The 24169-nt window shown below is 48.4% G+C and overlaps 1 protein-coding gene across 1 annotated transcript in view; it reads right to left on the reverse strand.

Moving 5' to 3' along the window:
* epha8 (EPH receptor A8) overlaps nucleotides 1-24169 on the reverse strand; it is a 62124-nt gene that overhangs the window by 10840 nt on the left and 27115 nt on the right. Inside the window, exons 3-6 of the mRNA XM_031902521.1 lie at nucleotides 21666-22329; nucleotides 5354-5509; nucleotides 2839-3174; nucleotides 1466-1590 (exon numbers count right to left, since the gene is read on the reverse strand). Of these exons, the coding sequence (XP_031758381.1) occupies nucleotides 1466-1590; nucleotides 2839-3174; nucleotides 5354-5509; nucleotides 21666-22329 (1281 nt within the window). The remainder of the gene's footprint in view (nucleotides 1-1465; nucleotides 1591-2838; nucleotides 3175-5353; nucleotides 5510-21665; nucleotides 22330-24169) is intronic.

Genomic DNA, 24169 nt, shown 5'->3' on the forward strand with positions numbered 1-24169 from the left:
GGGAGGGGAGTGTTAGTGGGAGGGAGTGATAGTGGAGGGAGTGAGTGGGAGTGATAGTGGGAGGGGAGTGATAGTGGGAGGGGAGTGTTAGTGGGAGGGGAGAGTTATGGAGGGGAGTGTTAGTGGGAGTGATAGTGGGAGGGGAGGATAGTGGGAGGGGAGTGTTAGTGGAGTGATAGTGGGAGGAGTGATAGTGGGAGGGAGGTTAGTGGGAGGGAAGTGATAGTGGGAGGGGAGTGTTAGTGGGAGGGGAGTGATAGTGGAGGGAGTGTTAGTGGGAGGGGAGTGATAGTGGGGAAGTGTTAGTGGGAGGGGAGTGTTAGTGGGAGGGGAGTGTTAGTGGGAGGGAAGTGATAGTGGGAGTGTTAGTGGGAGGGGAGTAGTGGGAGGGGAGTGATAGTGGGAGGGGAGTGTAGGGGGAGTGATAGTGGGAGGGGAGTGATAGTGGGAGGGGAGTGATAGTGGGAGGGAAGTGATAGTGGGAGTGTTATGGGAGGGGAGTGATAGTGGGGAGTATATGGAGGGAGTGTTAGTGGGAGGGGAGTGATAGTGGGAGGGGAGTGATAGTGGAGTGTTAGTGGGAGGGAGTGTTAGGGAGAAGTGTTAGTGGGAGTGATAGTGGGATGGAGGATGTTAGTGGGAGGGGAGTGATAGTGGGAGGGGAGTGATAGTGGGAGGGGAGTGTTAGTGGGAGTGATAGTGGGAGGGGAGTGATAGTGGGAGGGAAGTGATATGGGAGTGATAGTGGGAGGGAGTGGAGTGGGAGTGGGAGTGATAGTGGGAGGGGAGTGATAGTGGGAGGGGAGTGTTAGTGGGGAGTGATAGTGGGAGGGGAGTGTTAGTGGAGGGTTAGTGGGAGGGAGTGATAGTGGAGGGAGTGATAGTGGGAGGGGAGTGATAGTGGGAGGGGAGTGTTAGTGGGAGGGGAGTGTTAGTGGGAGGGGAGTGATAGTGAGGGGAGTGTTAGTGGGAGGGGAGTGATAGTGGGAGGGGAGTGTTATGAGGGTGAGGGAGGAGTGTTAGTGGGAGGGGAGTGATAGTGGGAGGGAGTGTTAGTGGGAGGGGAGTGTTAGTGGGAGGGGAGTGTTAGTGGGAGGGGAGTGATAGTGGAGGAGGGAGAGTAGGAGGAGTGTTGGAGGGGAGTGTAGTGGAGGGGAGTGTTAGTGGGAGGGGAGTGATAGTGGGAGGGGAGTGTAGTGGGGAGGGGAGTGATAGTGGGGAGGGGAGTGATAGTGGAGGGGATGTTAGTGGGAGGGAGTGTTAGTGGGAGGGGAGTGTTAGTGGGAGGGGAGTGTTAGTGGGAGGGGAGTGATAGTGGGAGGGGAGTGTTAGTGGGAGGGGAGTGTTAGTGGGAGGGGAGTGATAGTGGGAGGGGAGTGATAGTGGGAGGGGAGTGATAGTGGGAGGGGAGTGATAGTGGGAGGGGAGTGATAGTGGGAGGGGAGTGTAGGAGACTGTCCCTCACCTTCTCATAGTACTTAATCTCATACTCCAGGATGACGCCATTGGGCTGTTCTGGTTCCGGCCACAGGAGGCTGATGCTGGTTTGCCAGGCTTTCTGGTGCCGAATGGCCAGAACCTGGGACGGTGCTGAGAAGAAAGAGAAACTGATACGTTGCCCGGGGGGGGGCCCGTTCCCTCACCCCATTACTCTAACGTTCCTCCAGCTTGGCCCATAGTAACGTGGTACCAGAACCAAGGCTCGTCCCCATCTCTGTGCCGCAGGAACCGCCCCTCACCCAGGGAGGAGGGGCTAATCTCACAAGCCCCTCCCACAGATTCCCGCATTTACTTGCTCCTAAAATCTCATAATCCTCATCATTGGCCAAATAACGAATATAACTGGACCGGGTCTTTCTATGGACCAAGAACTGTCCTGCTGGACAAACATCCAATATTACAGGGGCCCCAATGTAGCCCCTAAACCCCCCACAGGGCCCTGCAACCCGCCCCCTCACCCTCCCGCTGTATGTGCCCCCAGTTTATTCATAGAGAGTAATTATAGCCCCCAATTAACCCCTTGATCCCCTGCACAGGTTGGTATTAGGGTCAGTGCAATAACCCCTGGGTAACACCACGACATTCCCATGGGCCCAACCGGAACCACTGACTGGGGCACCAGAACTTCCCTTTGGGTTACACAGCTCATTCATGTGGTCTCTCTGGATGTGCCCATAGAACCACGAATCCAAACGGAACAAATTTGGGCCTCCCAGTAGAACAGTCTAGAACATGAATGAGCTGTGTAACCCAACGGAAAGTTCTGGGTGCCCAGTGGTTCCCCCCATATTAACCCTACTGCCTCCGATGGGGTAAGATCTTTGCTTTCCATGACTTGTGCCACTACCAATCCAGAAGGGTACCCCAATGTGTATAATTGCCCCCTGTATAATGGGCAAAGCTGCCCCTTCCTATTGGTCTGAGCAGAGGGGGTGGGTAAGTGAGGCCCAAGATGGGAAAGTTGTGAATGGGGCACCCATTGCTCCTAGGTGTCCCACTTATACATGGGGGGCTCCAGGCTCAGGTGTCCCTCTTATACGTGGGGGGGCTCCAGGCTCAGGTGTCCCTCTTATACATGGGGGGGCTCCAGGCTCAGGTGTCTCATTCACACATGGGGGGGCTCCGGGCTCAGGTGTCCCACTTATACATGGGGGGGCTCCAGGCTCAGACCCCCCAGGAGTGAGGGTCCTGTTCTTTCATTAAATCTGCTTGGATGTGGATCTTTGGGCCCCTGGCTCCTTCCTGCCGTAACCCCCCCACTGCCAATCTGGGTAAATTCCCACAATGCCCCTGAGTGCCCCCCCATGGAACAGCGCCCCCCCCCCCAGGTGCTCCTACCTGCCTGGTTGGTGGTTATATTCACTGAGGAAAACATCCGTGGCTCCAGGCTAAAGTCGGACACCCCGTTGGTGGCCTCCACCCAGAAGGTGTAGTTCATGTGGGCCTGGAGATTGGCCACCGTAAGGGAGGTCCGTGCCAGGCCCATCTGTTGGGGGGTGTAACGTACCCCACCCCCGCAGGGCTCGCACTGACCCGCATCCCAAGCGCAGCGCCGGCAAATGACATTGTAGGTCACATCCCTGCGCCCCCCTGAGTCCAGAGGTGGGGTCCAATCCAAGGAGACCGAGGTGCCATTGACGCTGGAGATCAGGTTCTCTGGGCCGGAAGGAGGGCCTAGAACGAGAGCATCACTAATACTAATTCTCAATATAATTCCCTTCCATTCGGCCCCCCCAGCCCCATAGGTGGAGATATTCCGTGGGGCTTCTCTGTTATAATATCTGCACTAAGCCGGGGGGGGGTCTCTATTTGCCCCTTGGTGTTCATTTGCCCCAGAGGCTCCTCCAAAAGAGCAAAACAACACGGAACCTGAGAAGAATGATAAGAAATACGTCTCGTCTTGGTGTCGCTGCTGCCACTTAACCCCCTCCTGCTGTAACTACTGAATCTCGTTTTCCCCCTACTCCCTGTCCCCCCTGCGGCCCCCGATACTGCGGGTCTATTCTGCCTCTCTCTGCTCCACTTGTCTCTCTGCTAATGATCAACCTCGTTAGTCCCCCCACACGTCTGTCAGCTCTTCTACTGAACCTTCATATTAACCCTTTGCCTCCATAACTGCAGCCCAACCCCCTCCCCATGGATCTTCTCTCACATTATTAAAGGGAAACTATTCCATCCCCCCCCATATAACTCATAGATCCAGCCCCTCCCCACTTTATTAAAGGGATACGGTTTCCAACCTCCCTCTATTGACTCTGGGAACATATTTTTTAATGTGAAGCCAAAACAGACCTACAGGTACCTACCTATCATTATGGGAATAACGTACAGACAGGGGGGTGACATTTGTGTAAGCACCCCCAAAGTTACCGGGGGCAATAAAAAGAGCGACTAAGCTGATAAAGGGAATGGGCTCAGTTATGGGGAAAGGCTGGCCCAGTTGGGATTGGTTACACTGGGGGGGGGGGCAGTTAAGGGGGGGTCACTATATATAAATATATAAGGGGGGGCAGTAATGAAATAGAGAAAGTACAGGGAAGAGCGACTAAGCTGATAAAGGGAATGGGCTCAGTTATGGGGAAAGGCTGGCCCAGTTGGGATTGGTTACACTGGGGGGGGGGGGGGCAGTTAAGGGGGGGTCACTATATATAAATATATAAGGGGGGGCAGTAATGAAATAGAGAAAGTACAGGGAAGAGCGACTAAGCTGATAAAGGGAATGGGCTCAGTTATGGGGAAAGGCTGGCCCAGTTGGGATTGGTTACACTGGGGGGGGGGGGGGGGTCACTATATATAAATATATAAGGGGGGGCAGTAACGAAATAGAGAAAGTACAGGGAAGAGCGACTAAGCTGATAAAGGGAATGGGCTCAGTTATGGGGAAAGGCTGGCCCAGTTGGGATTGGTTACACTGGGGGGGGGGGGCAGTTAAGGGGGGGGCACTATATATAAATATATAAGGGGGGGGGGCAGTAATGAAATAGAGAAAGTACAGGGAAGAGCAACTAAGCTGATAAAGGGAATGGGCTCAGTTATGGGGAAAGGCTGGCCCAGTTGGGATTGGTTACACTGGGGGGGGGGGCAGTTAAGGGGGGGTCACTATATATAAATATATAAGGGGGGGGCAGTAATGAAATAGAGAAAGTACAGGGAAGAGCGACTAAGCTGATAAAGGGAATGGGCTCAGTTATGGGGAAAGGCTGGCCCAGTTGGGATTGGTTACACTGGGGGGGGGGGGGGGCAGTTAAGGGGGGGTCACTATATATAAATATATAAGGGGGGGCAGTAATGAAATAGAGAAAGTACAGGGAAGAGCGACTAAGCTGATAAAGGGAATGGGCTCAGTTATGGGGAAAGGCTGGCCCAGTTGGGATTGGTTACACTGGGGGGGGGGGGGGCAGTTAAGGGGGGGTCACTATATATAAATATATAAGGGGGGGGGGCAGTAATGAAATAGAGAAAGTACAGGGAAGAGCGACTAAGCTGATAAAGGGAATGGGCTCAGTTATGGGGAAAGGCTGGCCCAGTTGGGATTGGTTACACTGGGGGGGGGGGGGGGGCAGTTAAGGGGGGGGGTCACTATATATAAATATATACGGGGGGCATACAATTCACCAGTAGCCCCTCCCAGCAGACACAAGGAAGCCAATTAGATTAGAGGAAGGATAGGGGTGTTACAGTGCATGCTGGGAGGTGGGGGATTTGGAGCGTTTCTATTGGCAGATACATTACGAAGCTATAAGAAAAGGCTGGATGGTCACTCTCTATGGTAAGTGGGACCCCCCCAGGGGGGAGGAACCAGGAATATTGTACAGTACAACCCATGGCGCCCCCCAGGTACAGGGGTACTTACGTGTGCAGGGAGCTGAGGGGGGGTCCGTTGCTGAGCGGTAGTAGTTAGTGCCACAGGGGCAGAGCTGGGCAGCGAGGGTCTCCGAGTGGCTGAATGGGGGGCATTTGTAGCACCGCTGGTCCCCAGGGAACGACTTGTAGTAGCCGAGATCACAGGCTGCACCAATGGGAAGAGAAGGAGAGAATAATGCAGAAATGGGGGGGCCCGACACCCCGGGTCCAACACAGAAACACGATCTCTGCCCCAATCTACCTGCCCCAGGGGCAACTTCTCCCAGTTCACTGTCTGAGACTCATTTTAGGTTTAGTTACAGGGGAGGCGGAGGGGGGGCAAAAGGGCATCTAATACAAAGAAACTGCCAAGTACCCCTACCACGAGGGGGCAGCGCGGCACCGGAGGCTCATGGACTTTCCCCAAAACTGTCACCAAAACACTCTCATTGCTCTGTCCTGGGGCCAATCACTGAACTGGCTTCCTCTACCAATCAGAATACAATCCAGACTAATGCCCCGCCCCCTATATCTACTAACTGATGTGAGCGGCTCCTACATGAACTTTCCAGCAGGGGAATGACTGGTTATTATAGAGTCACATCGGCTGTTTGTATTGGGATCTATTTACTGACTGATATGAGTGGCTCCTACATGAACTTTCCAGCAGGGGAATGACTGGTTATTATAGAGTCACATCAGCTGTTTGTATTGGGATCTATTTACTGACTGATATGAGCGGCTCCTACATGAACTTTCCAGCAGGGGAATGACTGGTTATTATAGAGTCACATCAGCTGTTTGTATTGGGATCTATTTACTGACTGATATGAGCGGCTCCTACATGAACTTTCCAGCAGGGGAATGACTGGTTATTATAGAGTCACATCAGCTGTTTGTATTGGGATCTATTTACTGACTGATATGAGCGGCTCCTACATGAACTTTCCAGCAGGGGAATGACTGGTTATTATAGAGTCACATCAGCTGTTTGTATTGGGATCTATTTACTGACTGATATGAGCGGCTCCTACATGAACTTTCCAGCAGGGGAATGACTGGTTATTATAGAGTCACATCAGCTGTTTGTATTGGGATCTATTTACTGACTGATATGAGCGGCTCCTACATGAACTTTCCAGCAGGGGAATGACTGGTTATTATAGAGTCACATCGGCTGTTTGTATTGGGATCTATTTACTGAATGATATGAGCGGCTCCTACATGAACTTTCCAGCAGGGGAATGACTGGTTATTATAGAGTCACATCGGCTGTTTGTATTGGGATCTATTTACTGACTGATATGAGCGGCTCCTACATGAACTTTCCAGCAGGGGAATGACTGGTTATTATAGAGTCACATCAGCTGTTTGTATTGGGATCTATTTACTGACTGATATGAGCGGCTCCTACATGAACTTTCCAGCAGGGGAATGACTGGTTATTATAGAGTCACATCAGCTGTTTGTATTGGGATCTATTTACTGACTGATATGAGCGGCTCCTACATGAACTTTCCAGCAGGGGAATGACTGGTTATTATAGAGTCACATCGGCTGTTTGTATTGGGATCTATTTACTGACTGATATGAGCGGCTCCTACATGAACTTTCCAGCAGGGGAATGACTGGTTATTATAGAGTCACATCAGCTGTTTGTATTGGGATCTATTTACTGACTGATATGAGCGGCTCCTACATGAACTTTCCAGCAGGGGAATGACTGGTTATTATAGAGTCACATCAGCTGTTTGTATTGGGATCTATTTACTGACTGATATGAGCGGCTCCTACATGAACTTTCCAGCAGGTGAATGACCGGTTATTATAGAGTCACATCAGCTGTTTGTATTGGGATCTATTTACTGACTGATATGAGCGGCTCCTACATGAACTTTCCAGCAGGGGAATGACTGGTTATTATAGAGTCACATCAGCTGTTTGTATTGGGATCTATATACTGACTGATATGAGCGGCTCCTACATGAACTTTCCAGCAGGGGAATGACTGGTTATTATAGAGTCACATCAGCTGTTTGTATTGGGATCTATTTACTGACTGATATGAGCGGCTCCTACATGAACTTTCCAGCAGGGGAATGACTGGTTATTATAGAGTCACATCAGCTGTTTGTATTGGGATCTATTTACTGACTGATATGAGCGGCTCCTACATGAACTTTCCAGCAGGGGAATGACTGGTTATTATAGAGTCACATCGGCTGTTTGTATTGGGATCTATTTACTGAATGATATGAGCGGCTCCTACATGAACTTTCCAGCAGGGGAATGACTGGTTATTATAGAGTCACATCGGCTGTTTGTATTGGGATCTATTTACTGACTGATATGAGCGGCTCCTACATGAACTTTCCAGCAGGGGAATGACTGGTTATTATAGAGTCACATCAGCTGTTTGTATTGGGATCTATTTACTGAATGATATGAGCGGCTCCTACATGAACTTTCCAGCAGGGGAATGACTGGTTATTATAGAGTCACATCGGCTGTTTGTATTGGGATCTATTTACTGACTGATATGAGCGGCTCCTACATGAACTTTCCAGCAGGGGAATGACTGGTTATTATAGAGTCACATCAGCTGTTTGTATTGGGATCTATTTACTGACTGATATGAGCGGCTCCTACATGAACTTTCCAGCAGGGGAATGACTGGTTATTATAGAGTCACATCAGCTGTTTGTATTGGGATCTATTTACTGACTGATATGAGCGGCTCCTACATGAACTTTCCAGCAGGGGAATGACTGGTTATTATAGAGTCACATCGGCTGTTTGTATTGGGATCTATTTACTGACTGATATGAGCGGCTCCTACATGAACTTTCCAGCAGGGGAATGACTGGTTATTATAGAGTCACATCGGCTGTTTGTATTGGGATCTATTTACTGACTGATATGAGCGGCTCCTACATGAACTTTCCAGCAGGGGAATGACTGGTTATTATAGAGTCACATCAGCTGTTTGTATTGGGATCTACTTACTGACTGATATGAGCGGCTCCTACATGAACTTTCCAGCAGGGGAATGACTGGTTATTATAGAGTCACATCGGCTGTTTGTATTGGGATCTACTTACTGACTGATATGAGCGGCTCCTACATGAACTTTCCAGCAGGGGAATGACTGGTTATTATAGAGTCACATCAGCTGTTTGTATTGGGATCTATTTACTGAATGATATGAGCGGCTCCTACATGAACTTTCCAGCAGGGGAATGACTGGTTATTATAGAGTCACATCAGCTGTTTGTATTGGGATCTATTTACTGACTGATGCCCCACGTGTCGCTGCCCAAAACACATGATCCTGGAATGAGCCCATTCGGGCCACTGAAGCACCGGGGCAATAGGGCCACAGAGAGGGGGGGGGGTTGGGGCTCCACTAATAAATGATTTGTCCCTTAAGCTGAGAAGCCGTGTGGGTGCTGAGGGGATAACTAAGGGTGAGAGAGAGAAGTGAAGGATTCTGGGAAATAACTCATTAAAATAACATCTGAGAATAATAATGAAGCATTAATGCTAAGGGGGGAGTGACGCCCCCGACTGTCCCACTTACTGCTCCAATTAGGTGCTGCTCCCACTCCAACACCGGGGGGGGGGGCAAGGGGACATTCTGGGTGGGTTCAATGGGAGCCCCTTGGGGGCAGCGAGACAGTTAAAGCCAAGAAAGAGACAGACTCACAATATACAAACTGTCATTGTCGCTCTGTACAAGGGGCAGATGATTAGGCAATGGGGGTAAGTGGCAGTAAAGCCCTCGGTCAGTCTGGGCTAAATGCATAGGGGACTTCCTACATGTAACGTAAGCTTCCTAAAGGGGAAAGCTGGGCCCAAACGTTGCCGTGCAGAGAGCTACCATATAAATAATGGGGGGCTATTACTAACAAATAAAGGGGGGACTATTACTAACAAATAAAGGGGGGGGCTATTACTAACACATAAAGGGGGGCTATTACTAACAAATAAAGGGGGGGACTATTACTAACAAATAAAGGGGGGGCTATTACTAACAAATAAAGGGGGACTATTACTAACAAATAAAGGGGGGACTATTACTAACAAATAAAGGGGGACTATTACTAACAAATAAAGTGGGGGCTATTACTAACAAATAAAGGGGGACTATTACTAACAAATAAAGGGGGGACTATTACTAACAAATAAAGGGGGACTATTACTAACAAATAAAGGGGGACTATTACTAACAAATAAAGGGGGACTATTACTAACAAATAAAGGGGGACTATTACTAACAAATAAAGGGGGGGACTATTACTAACAAATAAAGGGGGGGCTATTACTAACAAATAAAGGGGGACTATTACTAACAAATAAAGGGGGGACTATTACTAACAAATAAAGGGGGACTATTACTAAAAATAAAGTGGGGGCTATTACTAACAAATAAAGGGGGACTATTACTAACAAATAAAGGGGGGACTATTACTAACAAATAAAGGGGGACTATTACTAACAAATAAAGGGGGACTATTACTAACAAATAAAGGGGGACTATTACTAACAAATAAAGGGGGGACTATTACTAACAAATAAAGGGGGGGACTATTACTAACAAATAAAGGGGGGGCTATTACTAACAAATAAAGGGGGACTATTACTAACAAATAAAGGGGGGACTATTACAACAAATAAAGGGGACTATTACTAACAAAAAGGGGGGACTATTACTAACAAATAAGGGGGGACTATTACTAACAAATAAAGGGGGGGCTATTACTAACAAATAAAGGGGGGACTATTACTAACAAAAAAGGGGGGACTATTACTAACAAATAAAGGGGGACTATTACTAACAAATAAAGGGGGACTATTACTAACAAATAAAGGGGGGCTATTACTAACACATAAAGGGGGGCTATTAATAACAAATAAAGGGGGACGATTTCTAACAAATAAAGGGGGGCTATTACTAACAAATAAAGGGGGGGCTATTACTAACAAATAAAGTGGGGACTATTACTAACAAATAAAGGGGACTATTACTAACACATAAAGGGGGGGCTATTAATAACAAATAAAGGGGGGACGATTTCTAACAAATAAAGGGGGGCTATTACTATAACTAAATAAAGTGGGGACTATTACTAACAAATAAAGGGGGGACTATTACTAACAAATAAAGGGGGACTATTACTAACAAATAAAGGGGGGGCTATTACTAACACATAAAGGGGGGGCTATTAATAACAAATAAAGGGGGGACGATTTCTAACAAATAAAGGGGGGGCTATTACTAACAAATAAAGGGGGGGCTATTACTAACAAATAAAGTGGGGACTATTACTAACAAATAAAGTGGGGGCTATTACTAACAAATAAAGGGGGGGCTATTACTAACACATAAAGGGGGGACTATTACTAACAAATAAAGGGGGACTATTACTAACAAATAAAGGGGGGACTATTACTAACAAATAAAGGGGGACTATTACTAACAAATAAAGGGGGGGCTATTACTAACACATAAAGGGGGGGCTATTAATAACAAATAAAGGGGGGACGATTTCTAACAAATAAAGGGGGGCTATTACTAACAAATAAAGGGGGGCTATTACTAACAAATAAAGTGGGGACTATTACTAACAAATAAAGTGGGGGCTATTACTAACAAATAAAGGGGGGGCTATTACTAACACATAAAGGGGGGGCTATTACTAACAAATAAAGGGGGATGATTTCTAACAAAGGGGGGGCTATTACTAACAAATAAAGGGGGGGCTATTACTAACACATAAAGGGGGGCTATTACTAACAAATAAAGGGGGGACGATTTCTAACAAAGGGGGGGCTATTACTAACAAATAAAGGGGGACTATTACTAACAAATAAAGGGGGGGCTATTACTAACAAATAAAGGGGGGGCTATTACTAACACATAAAGGGGGGCTATTACTAACAAATAAAGGGGGGACGATTTCTAACAAATAAAGGGGGGGGCTATTACTAACAAATAAAGGGGGGACTATTACTAACAAATAAAGGGGGGACTATTACTAACAAATAAAGGGGGGACTATTACTAACAAATAAAGGGGGGGACTATTACAAAGGGGACTTAAATGGGGGACTATTACTAACAAATAAAGGGGGACTATTACAAACAAATAAAGGGGGGACTATTACTAACAAATAAAGGGGGGACTATTACTAACAAATAAAGGGGGGACTATTACTAAAAATAAAGGGGTGACTATTACTAACAAATAAAGTGGGGGCTATTACTAACAAATAAAGGGGGGACTATTACTAACAAATAAAGGGGGGGACTATTACTAAACAAATAAAGGGGGGGCTATTACTAACACAATAAAGGGGGGCTATTACTAACAAATAAAGGGGGGACGATTACTAACAAATAAAGCGGGGGCTATTACTAACAAATAAAGGGGGGGCTATTAGTAACAAATAAAGGGGGGACTATTACTAACAAATAAAGGGGGGACTATTACTAACAAAAAAAGGGGGGGGCTATTACTAACAATAAAGGGGGGGCTATTACTAACAAATAAAGTGGGGGACTATTACTAACAAATAAAGGGGGGACTATTACTAACAAATTAAGGGGGGACTATTACTAACAAATAAAGTGGGACTATTACTAACAAATCAAGGGGGACTATTACTAACAAATAAAGGGGGACTATTACTAACAAATCAAGGGGGACTATTACTAACAAATAAAGGGGGGGCTATTACTAACAAATAAAGGGGGGACTATTACTAACAAATAAAGGGGGATATTACTAAAATAAAGGGGGACTATTACTAACAAATAAGTGGGGGACTATTACTACAAATAAAGGGGGGGACTATTAGTAACAAATAAGGGGGGACTATTACTAACAAATAAAGGGGGGACTATTACTAACAAATAAAGTGGGGGAACTATTACTAATAATAAATGGGGACTATTACTAACAAATGAAGGGGGGACATTACTAAAATAAAGGGGGGACTATTACTAACAAATAAAGGGGGGACTATTACTAACAAATAAGGGGGGACTATTAAAAACAAATAAAGGGGGGACTATTACTAACAAATAAGGGGGGACTATTACTAACAAATAAAGGGGGGACTATTACTAAACAAAAGGGGACTATACTAAAGGGGGGACTATTATAACAAAAAAGTGGGGGCTATTACTAACAAATAAAGGGGGGACTATTACTAACAAATAAAGGGGGGGGACTATTACTAAAAAATAAAGGGGGGGCTATTTACTAACACATAAAGGGGGGCTATTACTAACAAATAAAGGGGACGATTACTAACAATAAAAGCGGGTGGCTATTACTAACAAATAAAGGGGGGGCTATTACTAACAAATAAAGGGGGGGACTATTACTAACAAATAAAGGGGGGACTATTATAACAAAAAAAGGGGGGAACTATTACTAACAAATAAAGGGGGGGCTATTACTAACAAATAAAGGGGGGCTATTACTAACAAATAAAGGGGGGACTATTACTAACAAATAAAGGGGGGACTATTACTAACAAATAAAGTGGGGGGACTTATTACTAACAAATAAAAGGCGGGGACTATTACTAACAAATAAAGGGGGGGACTATTACTAACAAATAAAGGGGGGACTATTACTAACAAATAAAGTGGGGACTATTACTAACAAATAAAGGGAGGACTATTACTACAAATAAAGGGGGACTATTACTAACAAATCAAGGGGGACTATTACTAACAAATAAAGGGGGGACTATACTAACAAAATAAAGGGGGACTATTACTAACAAATCAAGGGGGACTATTACTAACAAATAAAGGGGGGGCTATTACTAACAAATAAAGGGGGGACTATTACTAACAAATAAAGGGGGGACTATTACTAAATAAAGGGGGGACTATTACTAACAAATAAAGTGGGGGACTATTACTAACAAATAAAGGGGGACTATTAGTAACAAATAAAGGGGGGACTATTACTAACAATAAAGGGGGGACTATTACTAACAAATAAAGTGGGGGACTATTACTAACAAATAAATGGGGGGACTATTACTAACAAATAAAGGGGGGACTATTACTAAATAAAGGGGGGATATTACTAACAAATAAGGGGGGACTATTACTAACAAATAAAGGGGGGACTTTTACTAACAAATAAAGGGAGGACTATTACTTACAAATAAAGGGGGGACTATTACTAACAAATAAAGGGAGGGGACTATTACTAACAAATAAAGGGAGGGGACTATTACTAACAAATAAAGGCGGGGACTATTACTAACAAATAAAGGGGGGGACTATTACTGACACATAAAGGGGGGACTATTACTAACAAATAAAGGGGGGACTATTACTAACAAATAAAGGGGGGACTATTACTAACAACTCAAGGGGGGACTATTACTAACAAATAAAGGGGGGACTATTACTAAAACTCAAGGGGGACTATTAGTAACAATAAAGGGGGGACTATTAACTAACAAATAAAGGGGGGACTATTACTAACAAATAAAGGGGGGACTATTACTAACAACTCAAGGGGGACTATTAGTAACAAATAAAGGGGGGGACTATTACTAACAAATAAAGGGGGGACTTTTACTAACAAATAAAGGGGGGACTATTACTAACAAATAAAGGGGGGAATATTACTAACAAATAAAGGGAGGGACTATTACTAACAAATAAAGGGGGGACTATTACTAACAAATAAAGGGGGGACTATTACTAACAAATAAAGGGAGGGACTATTACTAACAAATAAAGGGGGGACTATTACTAACAAATAAAGGGGGGACTATTACTAACAACTCAAGGGGGACTATTAGTAACAAATAAAGGGGGACTATTACTAACAAATAAAGGGGGACTTTTACTAACAAATAAAGGGGGGACTATTACTAACAAATAAAGGGGGACTATTACTAACAAATAAAGGGAGGGACTATTACTAACAAATAATATTACTAACAATAAAGGGGGGACTATTACTAACACAAGTAATTACTAACAAATAAAGGGGGGACTATTACTAACAAATAAAGGGGGGACTATTACTAACAAATAAAGGGAAGGACTATTACTAACAAAAAGGGGGACTATTACTAACAAATAAAGGGGGGACTATTACTAACAAATAAAGGGTGACAATTACTAACAAATAAAGGGGGGACTATTACTAACAAATAAAGGGGGACTATTACTAAAAAATAAAGGTGGACAATTACTAACAAATAAGGGGGACTATTACTAACAATAAAGGGAGGGACTATTACTAACAAATAAAGGGGGGACTATTACTAACAAATAAAGGGAGGACTATTACTAACAAAAAAAGGGGGTACTATTACTAACAAATAAGGGTGGACAATTACTAACAAATAAAGGGGGGACTATTACTAACAAATAAAGGGGGGACTATTACTAAAAAATAAAAGGGGGACAATTACTAACAAATAAAGGGGGGACTATTACTAACAAATTAAGGGAGGGACTATTACTAACAAATAAAGGGGGGACTATTACTAACAAATAAAGGGGGGACTATTACTAACAAATAAAGGGAGGGACTATTACTAACAAATAAAGGGGGGACTATTACTAACAAATAAAGGGGGACTATTACTAACAAATAAAGGGGGGACTATTACTAACAATAAAGGGGGGACTATTACTAACAAATAAAGGGGGGGACTATTACTAACAAATAAAGGGGGAAGTATTACTAAGAAATAAAGGGGGACTATTACTAACAAATAAAGGGGGGACTATTACTAACAAATAAAGGGAAGGACTATTACTAACAAAAAAGGGGGGTACTATTACTAACAAATAAAGGGTGACAATTACTAACAAATAAAGGGGGGACTATTACTAAAAAATAAAGGGGGACAATTACTAACAAATAAAGGGAAGGACTATTACTAACAAATAAAGGGGGGACTATTACTAACAAATAAAGGGGGGGACTATTACTAACAAATAAAGGGGGGACTATTACTAACAAAAAATGGGGGGACTATTACTAACAAATAAAGGGGGGACTATTACTAACAAATAAAGGGGGGACTATTACTAACAAATTAAGGGGGGACTATTACTAACAAATAAATGGGGGACTATTACTAAAAAATAAAGTGGGGGACTATTACTAACAAATAAATGGGGGACTATTACTAACAAATAAATGGGGGACTATTACTAACAAATAAAGTGGGGGCTATTACTAACAAATAAATGGGGGACTATTACTTACAAATAAATGGGGGACTATTACTAACAAATAAAGGGGGGACTATTACTAACAAATAAAGGGGGGACTATTACTAACAAATAAAGGGGGGACTATTACTAACAAATAAAGGGGGGGACTATTACTAACAAATAAAGGGGGGACTATTACTAACAAATAAATGGGGGACTATTACTAACAAAGAAATGGGGGACTATTACTAACAAATAAAGGGGGGACTATTACTAACAAATAAAGGGAAGGACTATTACTAACAAAAAAGGGGGGTACTATTACTAACAAATAAAGGGTGACAATTACTAACAAATAAAGGGGGGACTATTACTAACAAATAAAGGGGGGACTATTACTAAAAAATAAAGGGGGACAATTACTAACAAATAAAGGGAAGGACTATTACTAACAAATAAAGGGGGGACTATTACTAACAAATAAAGGGGGGACTATTACTAACAAATAAAGGGGGGGACTATTACTAACCAAAAAATGGGGGGACTATTACTAACAAATAAAGGGGGGACTATTACTAAACAAATAAAGGGGGGACTATTACTAAACAAATTAAGGGGGGGACTATTACTAACAAATAAATGGGGGACTATTACTAAAAAATAAAGTGGGGGACTATTACTAACAAATAAATGGGGGACTATTACTAACAAATAAAGTGGGGGCTATTACTAACAAATAAATGGGGGACTATTACTTACAAATAAATGGGGGACTATTACTAACAAATAAAGGGGGGACTATTACTAACAAATAAAGGGGGGACTATTACTAACAAATAAAGGGGGGACTATTACTAATGGCTGACTAAAGGGGGTTACTGGGAACAAAACACTGGCCTCGCCAACCTAACCCTGTATCGGTATGTTGGTGGGAGCTGCCATACTGCCCAGTATAAGGGAAAAGAGAAATTGTTTCCCTGACCATTTGTGCCAGACAAGTCTATGGCAGGGGGTGTGTCTATGCAGATGAATGTGGGGGCACTAAGTCTCTCTTGCTATTGGGCAGCTGCTGAGACATAGGAATATCTGCACCTGCTTCCCCCCCCCAGAGATGGACCATTTCTTCTCAGTAATTCGGCAGCCAATGGGATGGCAAGTGGTTACACTAATTATTTCTATCATTAAAATAAATAGGAACTCATGTTCTACCCAGAATCCCTTGCTGATAAATCAATTGTTTGTTCTAATAATGAATGTGCGTGTGGCAGCCGGGTACGTAGCTCCGTGCCACGGGGATGGCACAATTCCCTATGGCAGCTCCACACCTCACATGATAAATGGGATCCCTTGGTATTTTTAGAAAGTTTATTGGGCCACAGATTTCTCTCCCCAGTCGGAAAGTCCCTGAGCGGCAGCAGCCGGGAACGAGCGTCTCCTCCCCACACAGTGAAATGTCTTCATTTCCATCCACAACAGATCCATCGGCCAATCTCCCCCGGCCGCCCCCAACTGACAGACTGTCAGAAATAGGATATGGGGGGGGGTTGTGTCTGGGGGGATATTTGCATTCTGGGAGATTTACAGCAGGTCTGTGACAGTTGCATGGAGTGGGGGGAAGAGAAACCGACAGAGGGTGGAAACAAATATCTGCCTGGCAGTCGGATTTAGGCATAACCTGCAGTACCGCCCTCTATAGGGGCAAATGCCCTGACCCTTGCAGAGACTGGGGCAGTAGGGCAAGACGGAGACAGTAGGGCAAGACGGAGACAGTAGGGCAAGACGGAGACAGTAGGGCAAGACGGAGACAGTAGGGCAAGACGGAGACAGTAGGGCAAGACGGAGACAGTAGGACAAGACGGAGACAGTAGGACAAGATGGAGACAGTAGGGCAAGATGGGGACAGTAGGACAAGATGGGGACAGTAGGGCAAGATGGAGACAGTAGGACAAGAAGGAGACAGTAGGGCAAGATGGAGACAGTAGGACAAGATGGAGACAGTAGGGCAAGATGGAGACAGTAGGACAAGATGGGGACAGTAGGACAAGATGGAGACAGTAGGACAAGATGGAGACAGTAGGGCAAGATGGAGACAGTAGGGCAAGATGGAGACAGTAGGACAAGATGGAGACAGTAGGGGCAAGATGGAGACAGTAGGGGCAAGATGGAGACAGTAGGGGCAAGATGGAGACAGTAGGGCAAGGTGGAGACAGTAGGACAAGATGGAGACAGTAGGGCAAGATGGGGACAGTAGGACAAGATGGAGACAGTAGGACAAGATGGAGACAGTAGGGCAAGATGGAGACAGTAGGACAAGATGGAGACAGTAGGGCAAGATGGAGACAGTAGGACAAGATGGAGACAGTAGGGCGAGATGGAGACAGTAGGGGCAAGATGGAGACAGTAGGGCAAGGTGGAGACAGTAGGACAAGATGGAGACAGTAGGGCAAGATGGAGACAGTAGGGGCAAGATGGAGACAGTAGGGCAAGGTGGAGACAGTAGGACAAGATGGAGACAGTAGGGCAAGATGGAGACAGTAGGACAAGATGGAGACAGTAGGGGCAAGATGGAGACAGTAGGGGGCAAGATGGAGACAGTAGGGGCAAGGTGGAGACAGTAGGACAGATGGAGACAGTAGGGCAAGATGGGGACAGTAGGACAAGATGGAGACAGTAGGACAAGATGGAGACAGTAGGGCAAGATGGAGACAGTAGGGCAAGATGGGACAGTAGGACAAGATGGGGACAGTAGGACAAGATGGAGACAGTAGGGCAAGATGGGGACAGTAGGACAAGATGGAGACAGTAGGACAAAATGGGGACAGTAGGACAAGATGGAGACAGTAGGACAAGATGGAGACAGTAGGCCAAGATGGGGACAGTAGGACAAGATGGGGACAGTAGGACAAGATGGAGACAGTAGGGCAAGATGGAGACAGTAGGACAAGATGGGGACAGTAGGACAAGATGGGGACAGTAGGGCAAGATGGAGACAGTAGGGCAAGATGGGGACAGTAGGGCAAGATGGAGACAGTAGGCCAAGATGGGGACAGTAGGGCAAGGTGGAGACAGTAGGACAAGATGGAGACAGTAGGGCAAGATGGGGACAGTAGGACAAGATGGAGACAGTAGGACAAGATGGAGACAGTAGGGCAAGATGGAGACAGTAGGGCAAGACGGAGACAGTAGGACAAGACGGAGACAGTAGGACAAGACGGAGACAGTAGGACAAGATGGAGACAGTAGGACAAGATGGAGACAGTAGGGCAAGATGGAGACAGTAGGACAAGATGGGGACAGTAGGACAAGATGGGGACAGTAGGGCAAGATGGAGACAGTAGGGCAAGATGGGGACAGTAGGGCAAGATGGAGACAGTAGGCCAAGATGGGGACAGTAGGACAAGTATGGGACAGTACGGGCAAGATGGAGACAGTAGGGAAATGGGAGACAGTAGGGCAAGATGGAGACAGTAGGGCAAGATGGAGACAGTAGGACAAGATGGAGACAGTAGGGCAAGATGGGGACAGTAGGACAAGATGGAGACAGTAGGGCAAGATGGGGACAGTAGGGCAAGATGGAGACAGTAGGGCAAGATGGAGACAGTAGGGCAAGACTGAGACGGTAAGGACAGTCAGGTTATGGGGTTCCCTACCCAGAGAGGGGGAATGAGTGATACATTGGGGGGGGGAGGAAAGGGGATCTCACCATCAGCATAGGAAGGGGTTCCTTACTGTAAGGGCAGTCGGGTTATGGGATTCCCTACCCAGAGAGGGGGAATGAGTGATACATTGGGGGTGGGGAGGAAAGGGGATCTCACCATCAGCATAGGAAGGGGTTCCTTACTGTCTGTTAGTACAGTCTGTGTCCCCGATACCCTCTCCCCCCCTCTGTGTCCCCGATACCCTCTCCCCCCCTGTGTCCCCGATACCCTCTCCCCCCTCTGTGTCCCCCGATACCGCTCTCCCCCCCTCTGTGTCCCCCGATACCTCTCCCCTCTGTGTCCCCGATAACCTCTCCCCCCTCTGTGTCCCCGATACCTTCCCCCCTCTGTGTCCCAATACCCTCTCCCCCCTCTGTGTCCCCCGATACCCTCTCCCCCCTCTGTGTCCCCCGATACCCTCTCTCTGTGTCCCCCGATACCCTCTCCCCCCCTCTGTGTCCCCCGATACCCTCTCCCCCCTCTATGTCCCCAATACCCTCTCCCCCCTCTGTGTCCCCCGATACCCTCTCCCCCCCTCTGTGTCCCCCGATACCCTCTCCCTCTGTGTCCCCCGATACCCTCTCCCACCTCTGTGTCCCCGATACCCTCTCCCCCTACTGTGTCCCCGATACCCTCTCCCCCCTCTGTGTCCCCGATACCCTCTCCACCCTCTGTGTCCCCCGATACCCTCGTCCCCCCTCTGTGTCCCCCGATACCCTCTCCCCCCTTGTCCCCGATACCCTCTCCCCCCTCTGTGTCCCCCGATACCCTCTCCCCCCTCTGTGTCCCCGATACCCTCTCCCCCCTCTGTGTCCCCGATACCCTCTCCCCCCTCTGTGTCCCCAATACCCTCTCCCCCTCTGTGTCCCCGATACCCTCTCCCCCCCGTGTTCCACGATACCCTCCCCCCCTCTGTGTCCCCCGATACCCTCTCCCCCCCTCTGTTGTCCCCGATACCCTCTCCCCCCCGTGTTCCCCGATACCCTCTCCCCCCCTCTGTGTCCCCAATACCCTCTCCCCCCCCCTCTGTGTCCCCCGATACCTCCCCCCCGTGTTCCCCGATACCCTCTCCCCCCTCTGTGTCCCCCGATACCCTCTCCCCCCCTCTGTGTCCCCCGATACCCTCTTCCTCCCCCCGTGTCCGATACCCTCTCCCCCCCTCTGTGTCCCCCGATACCCTCTCCCCCCGTGTTCCCCGATACCCTCTCCCCCCTCTGTGTCCCCCGGATACCTCTCCCCTCTGTGTCCCCCGATACCCTTCCCCCCTCCCTCTGTGGCCCCCGATACCCTCTCCCCCCCTCCCTCTGTGGCCCCAGTGTGTGTCCCATACACTGCTCTCTATTTCATTACTGCCCCCGCCTTATATATTTATATATAGTGACCCCCCCCACGCCCCCCAGTGTAACCAATCCCAACTGGGCCAGCCTTTCCCCATAACTGAGCCCATTCCCTTTATCAGCTTAGTCGCTCTTCCCTGTACTTTCTCTATTTCATTACTGCCCCCCCCTTATATATTTATATATAGTGACCCCCCCTTAACTGCCCCCCCCCCCCCAGTGTAACCAATCCCAACTGGGCCAGCCTTTCCCCATAACTGAGCCCATTCCCTTTATCAGCTTAGTCGCTCTTCCCTGTACTTTTTCTATTTCATTACTGCCCCCCTTATATATTTATATATAGTGACCCAAGTTCCCCCCCTTATATATTTATATATAGTGACCCCCCCTTAACTGCCCCTTCCCCAGTGTAACCAATCCCAACTGGGCCAGCCTTTCCCCATAACTGAGCCCATTCCCTTTATCAGCTTAGTCGCTCTTACCCTGTACTTTTTCTATTTCATTACTGCCCCCCCTTATATATTTATATATAGTGACCCCCCCTTAACTGCCCCTTCCCCAGTGTAACCAATCCCAACTGGGCCAGCCTTTCCCATAACTGAGCCCATTCCCTTTATCAGCTTAGTCGCTCTTCCCTGTTACTTTCTCTATTTCATTACTGCCCCCTTATATATTTTATATAGTGACCCCCCTTAACTGCCCCCCCCCCCAGTGTAACCAATCCCAACTGGGCCAGCCTTTCCCCATAACTGAGCCCATTCCCTTTATCAGCTTAGTCGCTCTCCGCTGTACTTTCTCTATTTTATTACTGCCCCCCCTTATATATTTATATATAGTGACCCCCCCTTAACTGCCCCCCCCCCCCCAGTGTAACCAATCCCAACTGGGCCAGCCTTTCCCCATAACTGAGCCCATTCCCTTTATCACAATTGGCTCCATACAGAACAATGGGCTACCCAGAGCTTGCAGGTTCCATCTCCAGACCTCTGTCCATCATTATATTTACTGACTTGGGTCGGACGGTACCAGATGCCCCCCCTGCACATTATTACCCCACGGGGGGGCCACTTACCTACACAGGAGTCGCTCCGCTCTTCGAAGCCGGCGCTGCAGACACATTTGCCAATGGGGACAAGCCACTCCCCCTCGGAGCTACAGTACATCTTTGGGGGGTCTCTCTCCTCCGAGTTCCCCACACACTCCCCTTGCACTTCCACCAGGGAGGAGGAGTCGGACCCCGTTACGGCCTCAGTAAATGCCGCCAAGTTCCTGACCATGGGGGGGCACTTCTTGTAATAAACTCGCACCGATACAATGGCGATGCACGCCCCGATGTCCTGAAAGGCCAAGTAAAAGCCCCGCCTGCTGAGGGGCCCAACCCCACGCACCTCCGTATTTAACTTGAGTTTCCGGACCCCCAGATCCACGTTGGTGAAACTCTCATCCGCCGCGATGGTGTCGATCTTCATGAAGTGGTTCTGTTGGGTTCCGGTGCCCAGGTCCCGGTCGCTCTCCAGGTAGAAGAGGTTAAAGGTCTCCTTACAGGTGCCCGACACCCCGGGCATGCTATTGCAGTCCCTCAGGGTGAACTTCACCTCCACGTAGACCCGGCGGGCACCGTCCCTTGCGACCCAGTTGGTTCGGAGCCAGTTGTTCTGGTTGGGGGACATGACGTTACACACTTGGTAGGTGTGAATGGGGCTGAAGAACTCATCCATTTCGCTGATGGAGTCCCACTGTGGGGCAATAAGCACAGACGGGGCATTAGCAGAACCAAAGGGCCCAAATAGGCACAGAACCAGTTGGGTTGGCACAAAAGGGATTCTCTGGGCACAAAAGGAAAATCACCGCTAAATAAATTCAGTGAACACAATTCTTTGATCTGGCTGGGGGGCAGAAGGTGTGGGGGGGGGCAGAGTGTGGGGGGGCAGAGTGTGGGGTGTCTGGCGGGGGAGCAGAGTGTGGGGGGGGGTGTCTGGCTTGGGGGGAGCGAGGTGTGGGGGGGGGTGTCTGGCTGGGGGGCAGAGTGTGGGGGTTGTCTGGCTGGGGGAGCAGAGTGTGGGGGGGGTGTCTGGCTGGGGGGGCAGAGTGTGGGGGTTGTCTGGCTGGGGGCAGCAGAGTGTGTGGGGGGGTGTCTGGCTGGGGGGGCAGAGTGTGGGGGGTGTCTGGCTGGGGGGGCAGAGTGTGCGGGGTGTCTGGCTGGGGGGGCAGAGTGTGGGGGGTGTCTGGCTGGGGGGGCAGAGTGTGGGGGCATCTGGCTGGGGGAGCAGAGTGTGGGGGTTGTCTGGCTGGGGGGGCAGAGTGTGGGGGTGGTCTGGCTGGGGGGGCAGAGTGTGGGGGGTGTCTGGCTGGGGGGCAGAGTGTGTGGGGTGTCTGGCTGGGGGGGCAGAGTGTGGGGGGTGTCTGGCTGGGGGGCAGAGTGTGGGGTGTCTGGCTGGGGGGGCAGAGTGTGGGGGTGTCTGGCTGGGGGGCAGAGTGTTGGGGGCATCTGCTGGGGGAGCAGAGTGTGGGGGTTGTCTGGCTGGGGGGGCAGAGTGTGGGGGGGGTGTCTGGCTGGGGGGGCAGAGGTGTGGGGGGGTGTCTGGCTGGGGGGGAGAGTGTGGGGGGGGTGTCTGGCTGGGAGCAGAGTGTGGGGCATCTGGCTGGGGGAGCAGAGTGTGGGGGGTCTGGCTTGGGGGGGCAGAGTGTGGGGGGTGTCTGCGGGGGCAGAGTGTGTGGGGTGTCTGGCTGGGGGGGGCAAGAGTGTGGGGGGTGTCTGGCTGGGGGGGCAGAGTGTGGTGGGGTGTCTGGCTGGGGGGGCAGAGTGTGTGGGGTGTCCCTGGCTGGGGGGGCAGAGTGTGTGGGGGTGTCTGGCTGGGGGGGCAGAGTGTGTGGGGTGTCTGGCTGGGGGGGGCAGAGTGTGTGGGGTGTCTGGCCGGGGGGGCAGAGTGTGTGGGGTGTCTGGCTGGGGTGGCAGAGTGTGTGGGGCATCTTTCTGGGGGTGTCTGGCTGGGGGGGCAGAGTGTGTGGGGTGTCTGGCTGGGGGGGCAGAGTGTGTGGGGTGTCTGGCTGGGGGGGCAGAGTGTGTGGGGTGTCTGGCTGGGGGGGCAAAGTGTGTGGGGCATCTTTCTGGGGGGCGTCTGGCTGGGGGGCGAGACGCGGCGTCGCTGATGCTGTGAGTATTTTTAGCGTTGCCGGAACGTTCCCGGCTAATGGCTGCTCTTTCCATAATGAATGATTGATAAGCTCTTCCCAGCAGCTGCTCCCACACCCCGACTCTGCACCGCCAGCCCCCCGCCATCTGCCCCCTCCTGCCCAACTGTCTGTGCCGCGTACTGAGCCATATTCTGAGCCAGTTTGCAATTGGTCTTCATTTTTTATTGTTTGCAGTTTTTCAGTTATTTCACTTTGCTCAGCAGCTCTGCAGTTTGGAGTTTCAGCAGCTATCTGGTTGCTAGGGTCCAAATTACCTTAGCAACCAGGGAGTGGTTTGGATGAGAGACTGGTATATGAATAGGGGAGGGGCTGAATAGAAAGATAAGGAATAAAAAGTAACAATAAAACTGGAGCCTCACAGAGCAATAGGGTTTGGCTGCC

This window comes from Xenopus tropicalis, chromosome 5 (assembly GCF_000004195.4).
Source record: "Xenopus tropicalis strain Nigerian chromosome 5, UCB_Xtro_10.0, whole genome shotgun sequence".
Lineage (NCBI taxonomy): Eukaryota > Metazoa > Chordata > Amphibia > Anura > Pipidae > Xenopus > Xenopus tropicalis.